This window comes from Chrysochloris asiatica, unplaced genomic scaffold (genome assembly GCF_000296735.1).
Source record: "Chrysochloris asiatica unplaced genomic scaffold, ChrAsi1.0 scaffold00011, whole genome shotgun sequence".
Taxonomy (NCBI): Eukaryota; Metazoa; Chordata; class Mammalia; order Afrosoricida; family Chrysochloridae; genus Chrysochloris; species Chrysochloris asiatica.
In genome coordinates this window covers 25,411,490-25,418,333 of record NW_006408529.1, presented here as the reverse complement: position 1 = coordinate 25,418,333, position 6,844 = coordinate 25,411,490, and the positions used below count along the sequence as shown (strand labels likewise).

The 6,844-nt window shown below is 35.7% G+C and overlaps 1 protein-coding gene across 1 annotated transcript in view; it reads left to right on the top strand.

Moving 5' to 3' along the window:
- The window catches only part of ZDHHC2 (zinc finger, DHHC-type containing 2), a 122,745-nt gene that overhangs the window by 63,507 nt on the left and 52,394 nt on the right, over window positions 1–6,844 (top strand). The window contains exon 4 of the mRNA XM_006834518.1: window positions 5,547–5,667. Coding sequence (XP_006834581.1) covers window positions 5,547–5,667 — 121 coding nt within the window. The remainder of the gene's footprint in view (window positions 1–5,546; window positions 5,668–6,844) is intronic.

The window sequence follows — 6,844 nt, the reverse complement described above, 5'->3', positions numbered from 1 at the left end:
AACAAACCAATCTGTGTTGGAAGAAGTACATCCAGAGTGCTCCTTGGAAGCCAGGATGGTCAGACTTTGTCTCTCTTACTTCAGACATACTGTCATGAGGCACCAGTCACTGGAGAAGGATATAATGTTTGGTAAAGTGGAGGGTCAGAGAAAAAGTGGAAGACCCCCAGCACACAGTGGCAGCAGCAATGGGCTCAGGTGTAACAATGATTGTGAGGTTGGCACGGGCCTAGGCAGTGTTTTGTTCTATTATTCATATGGTTACTATGAGTCAGTACTGACTAGATGGCACCTAACAACAACATATTGGCAATACATGGTCAATGTGATTTTTGTTTGTTTGTTTTGTTTTTTAGTGTTTTATTGTGAATTATGTGATAGTTTACATGGGAGAACATTAGTTTTACATTCATCCTATCATATATCTTTTCATTGCCATGGTTACAATTCCCTCCATACATCATCAACCAAGCAAAGGGTATACCCCGCAAGCCTGCCCCCCGGTCACCGGCACACAGCCCCCCTCTCTCTCTGGGTCTAAAGTACCCAACTGCTCCATCTCTCCATGTCATCGTCTCTGCCTCCATCTCAGGCATCACTGCTTCTCTGCGTAGGGCCCCGCTCTCCACTCTTCTCCCTTGATGATCCCAGGGACCTCCGTTACTAGACTGAAAAGTTAATCACTCCCCTCCTTGCTACAAAACGTCTACCTGTACATTTCCAACCCTCACAAGCAGTCCTGATAACAATTATTCACTATTGTATCACAAGGGACCCATCCACAGGTCAATGTTAGGTCAATGTTTTTTTACTGATAGGGATATATGTTCAAAAGAGTTTAGAAGCCACTCTTAAAGAGAAAAATGTCCTTGCATGGTAGCTAAAAATCTTAAGTTGTTCCATTAATGAAATGCAAATACTTGAGCTAATCTTCTAATTGATTAGAGATCATAGATCTTTCAGACGTAATGAGGACCTTGTATTTAAATTGACAACATGCTCTTCAGTGCTAAAAATACTTGGAAAATTGAAGCTTACAAAGTGGGAGAGTATATTGTTATTCACTATTAAGGAGCTTTGGTAGCATAATGGTTACAAGCTGGGCTTCTTCTAACTTCAAGGTCAGCAGTTTGAAACTAACAGCCGTTCCGTGTGAGAAAGATGAGACCTTCTGCTCCTGTAAGATTTACAGCCTCAGAAACCCTGTGCAGGGTCGCTATGTGTCGGAACAGACTCCACAGCACATACCCACCACTACCAGCATTGAGGGAATATGAAAAATATGAAATTTTGCCCTTTTCATTGCAAAATTGTTAAGTTGATAGTAGTTTTTCAATTCATGTGATTTTTCTTCCACTCTAAAGTAATATAACCATACTAAATTCTATTCTGGAGTCCTGGTGTGGTGCTGTGGATTAATGCGCCAGACTGCAAAGCCATTTGAACTGCAAGGTTGGTGGTTCAAGCTCACCAGCTGCTCATAGGAAATCCTATACAGGGTCGCTATGGGTCTGAACTGACGGCACTTAACAACAACAACAAATTCTATTTTGAAAGTGGTCTAGGTAATAAAGAAGAGAAAAAAAAAAAAAAAAGGAATCCTGTTCAGCCAGTTTACATGCTAATTCAGCCAGTTTACATATGGGAATTTCTTTCCTGTTGTTTCTCCTAGTTGTATTTAGAGTGTTCATGTTTTCAATATTTGTTCACGTAATAGCCCATTAGTGGTTTGCTGTCATTTTTAATAACAGCATAATATTCTCACTGAGATATGTAAAAATTTACTTACTCAAATCCCAACTTGGATCTTTAGTCTTATCCCAACTTTTCATACTATTAAAAATGATCTCATTAACAGGCCTGTCCATGGAGGTTTACTCATATTTCCAATTATTTCTTTTATATAAATTCTCAGATGTAGGATTACTAGATCAAGAAAATTTAAGTCACTTGCCAATGTATTTCCCAAAAGGATTGTAGCAATTTCTGATATTACCAATTTTATCAGACCCTTGGAATTGCATGTTGTGTAGAAAACTTGTTTATTATTAATTTAATAGGAAAAATGATCTATATTTCAATTTGTATATTTCAGATACTAATCAGAGTACATTTATTTTTTCCTCAGTGAAAAAGAGCTAGCCATAAAAAAAAGAAATATTGTGAAATATAGGTTTATTTTCATGCTTTCCTTAGCTTGTATATCCTTCTAACATTGTATTTTCCTTTAATTTAAAAATTATATTTGAGTTTAGATCTTCATTTCTAATACCAACCTACAATAAAAGGAGGAGGACTCCTGGAAGAAGTGGTTGATTCTAGGACTGCCATCCTGATGTGGCACTGTAGGATAAGCACTGGATTACTAACCACAAGATCAGTGGTTCAGACCCACCTACTGCTCCTTGAAGTCCTAGATACGGTTGTTATGAATCCTATATAGGTTGTTATGAGTCGGAACCGACTCAACAGCAACAGGAATGGTATTTCTACAATATAGAAAAAGAGATAAAAAGAAAAACTTTGCATGGGGAAATCTGACAAGCACTTCCTCAATCAGCTGATCAGTTAGCACCAACAATGATAAGCAATGGTAACAGCATGCATCCATAGTATGATGTGATGAGAATGGTTCTATACTTTCTCTCAAAAACCCACAACCCAGTCTAATCATGAGGGAAAAAAATTCTAGAAATTACAGTGGAGGGAATTTTATTATAAAACACCTGAGCAGTACTCCTTAAAATTGTTAAGATCATCAGAAACAAGGAATGTCTTCTTACAGCTAAGAGGAGCCTAAGAAAATTGATGAATTAATATGCATTATCTTGGGATGAGATCCTGGAACAGAAAAAAGACATAGGTAAAAACAATACATCTGAATAGACTATGGACAAATTGAAAGATTTGAATTTGTATTCCATCAGTACCTGGAGCCTTAAGTGCACATTGGACTTCTTCAGTACAATTGGCTCTTGATCATATGCTGCCTCTAGAAATGGTTGAACAGCAACCATTTCTTTTTGGTACAGTGACTCTGTGTATTTCTTCCATCTTTTGATGCTTTCTACATTATTCAATATTTTGCCCAAATAATCCTTAAGTATTGCAGGTCAAGATTTGAATATTTTTCTCAGTTCTTTTTGCTTGAGAAATTTTGTGCTGGGGGAACTGAAGAAAATATTCAAGCCTCAACTTGAAATATTGAAAGATTCTATCCTCAAAATATTGAATGATGCAGAGAAAGCATCAAAAGAAAACAGAAGGAAAACACAGGGTCACTGTACCAAAAGGAAATTGTTGATGCTCATTTCAAGAGATAGCATATGATGAAGAGACAATGATAATGAAGGAAGAAGTCCAAGGTGCATTGAAGGCATTGGCAAAGAACAAACCTCCAGGAATTGATGGAATACAAATTGACATCTTTCAACAAACTGATGAAGTACTGGAAGCACTCACTCATCTATTCTAAGAAATTTGGAAGGCAACTACCTGGCCGTCTGACTGAAATTTGTGCCCATTCCAAAGAGAGGTGACCCAAGAGAATGCTGAAATCATCGGACAATATCATCAATATCACACGCAAGTAAAATTTTGGAGAAGGATATCATGTTTGTTAAAGTAGAGGGTCAGAGAAAAAGAGGAAGACCCCATTGAGATGAATTGGCACAGTAGCAGCAGCAAAGGGCTCAAATGTAGCAACAATTGAGAAGTTGGTGCAGAGCCAGGCAGTGTGTCACTTTGTTGTGCATAGGGTGACTATGGGCCAATACCGACTCAATGGCACCTAACAACAACAAGTGTGTAGAATCATCTTTTATGTGGTTTTTAAAAAGTTATTTACACTGAAGGAATCTTTGGTCTTGCAAACGTCTGTCACCAAGGCCATATTTTCTAACTACTGATCCTTCTTTGTTTCCGACCTTTGCGTTCCAATCACCAGTAATAATCAACACATCTTGATTACATGTTTGATCTATTTGAGACTGAACTAGAATTCTTCAAGTTCATTGTCACTGACTTTAGTGCTTTGTGTGTAAATTTGAAACATAATTGTATTAACTGATCTTCCTTGTAGACTTATGAATATTATCTTATCACAGATAGCTTTATACTTAAAGATAGGTCTTCAAATGTTGTTTTTGATGATGAATGAGATGCCATTCCTCCTCAATTTGTCATTCCTGGCATAGTAAACTGTGTGATTTACAGATCAAAATGGTCCATACCACTCCTTTTCAGCTCACTAATGCCTAGGATCTTGATGTTTATGCGTTCCATTTCATTTTTGACAACTTCCAATTTTCCTAGATTCATACTTCGTACATTCCATGTTCTGATTATTAATAGATGTTACAGCTGCTTGTCCTCATTTTCAGTGAGTTGCACCCCATCAGCAAATGAAGGTCCCGAAGGCTTTACTCCATTCATGTCATTATGGTCAACTCTATTTTTAGGAGATAGCTCTTCCCCAGTTGTATTTTGAGTACCTTCAAACCTGAGGTGCTCATCTTCCAGCACTATATCTGACAATATTTTGCTGCTCTTCGTCATGTTTCAATATTTAATATTCTGATGCTATCTGGCAGATTTTCAATGCTATTCATAAAGTTTTCAGTGGATAAACATTTGGAAATGTCTGCCTCTTCTTCTTCAGAGTCTTAGTCTGGAAGCTCAGCTGAAATCTATCTACCATGGGTAACCCTGCTGGCATTTAAAAACCAGCGGCATAGCTTCCAGCATCACAGCAACACACAAGTCACCACAGTGCGACAGACTGACAGATGAGTGGTGGCAAATAACATAAAGTATTCCAATATTTGGATATATAGTATACACTCATTTATCCATTATCCTTTGAATGGGCATGGTTTTTTTTTTTAATTTTTAGTATTTTATACAATTTTCTGTGAATATCCTTTTATATGTCACATGGAACACATTTCAAGGAGTTCAAACAGACTTCTAAACTGATCTTTGTGATTGTCAAATTGGAACCCAAACAAATCTTTTTCTTAAATAAATGTTTTTCTTTTTAATTTTTGGTCAAATTGAAAGTATAAGAAGGAAAATTAATAATTAGTGATTTGAATACTGAAAGAAAAGTAATGTAATTATTACCACTAAGTTAAAATTCATGAAACGCTTGCATTTCTGTTTTATTCTTAAAGGTATTCAAATGAAAAGCTCTGAAAATCGAGATTTGTTTATTTGGTAATTTTATCTAGTAACATAAATAATATTGGGATCAAAGTTTAAGTTTATAAAGCACTGTTATATGCTCTGTTCCTTTGGAGTTTCTGAAGCATCTGGAAAAATAGGTATCATTTTGAGTATGATGATTATTCTCTTTTTCTTGAGGCATAAACTATGATCCATGTGGTTAAGAGATTCATCTAAATTTCAAACTCCACTGCTCTCTGAATATACAATATAATAAACTATTCATATTTCCTTAATACCTCTTCCTAGATATAGTAGAATTGACCAGTTTATGATCATTTCTTTGCAAATACTTATTAAAATTTAAATTTATTCCACAGTTCCATCTTTCTTATGCAGAGAAAGAACTGCTGGAGAGAGAGCCAAGAGGAGAAGCCCATCAGGAAGTTCTCAGGCGAGCAGCCAAAGATCTCCCCATCTACACCAGGACCATGTCTGGAGGTAAATACCCATAATAAGCACTTAAGAACAGTATCAGAACAGTGTGCTGTGGTGACAACTGGGAAGCACATTTGCATGCTTGAAATTATCACATTCATTTTTAAATATTGTCTTGTATTTTGGAATTGCTAACTGTATAATTTTACCTATATACTTCCATAAAGAGAATGAAAGCATGAATAACACTGTGACAAAACCCAGACATGACTGACTGTAAGTCTATTCTGCCTATATCATTGTGATTCAATGAAGATGTTAGTACTGCTGAAATCTTCATTTGTAGTAACCTTTGTTTTTAGAGTTTTAATTTTAGACCCTTCTTATTCAATTTAAAAGAGCCAGACTATAATGAGTATAAAATGAATATTTCACATATGTTTCTCATAAATATAAGACAAAATGATATGTTGTTAGGTGACATCAAGTTGACTCCAATTTAAGCGGTCCTATGTGTAACAAAACAAAACACTATCCAGTCCTGTGTCTTCCTCACAATTGTTGTTATACTTCATAAGGAAGCTCCAGAAAGTTCATGGGAAAATGGAAATGAAAGATAATGGAATTTCTCCACTAACTTTTTGAAGCCCTTCATAATTTACATATTGGTATAATTTCTTCACCCATCTGTAAAACTTAGCCAAAGAAAAATTAAATAAATAAATCTCTTACTTGAGTCAGATTTTGTAGAGAATTCAAAAGTAATCTAATTAGTCAATTGTCTTAAAAATGTACACGCATGGACTATTGATATTTGCCCACCAAAATTCACCCACAAATTTAGTGACATATAGCTTGTCTTGACTAATATGGTAGCAACTTGCCCCATGAGACTTATAAGGACTTAAAACATGGTTAGTCCAAGATGATATGTACTTTTAGTGTGAAATGAGTAATTGGCTTTAGCTATTTAGTATGAAAAAAAAGAATGCAAATATTATATTAATACTTTATATTATTTATATTTGTTTCTCTGTGGAATTATAATTGAATACAACTTTGAGTCTCCCACACAATTTTTTTTAATAAATGTTTTATTGTGAATGATGTGATAGTTTACATGGGAGAACATTAGTTTTACATTCATTCTATCATATATCGTTTCATTGCCATAGTTACAATACCGTCTATGCATCATCAACCAACCAAAGGGTATACCCTGCAATCCTGCCCCACCCCC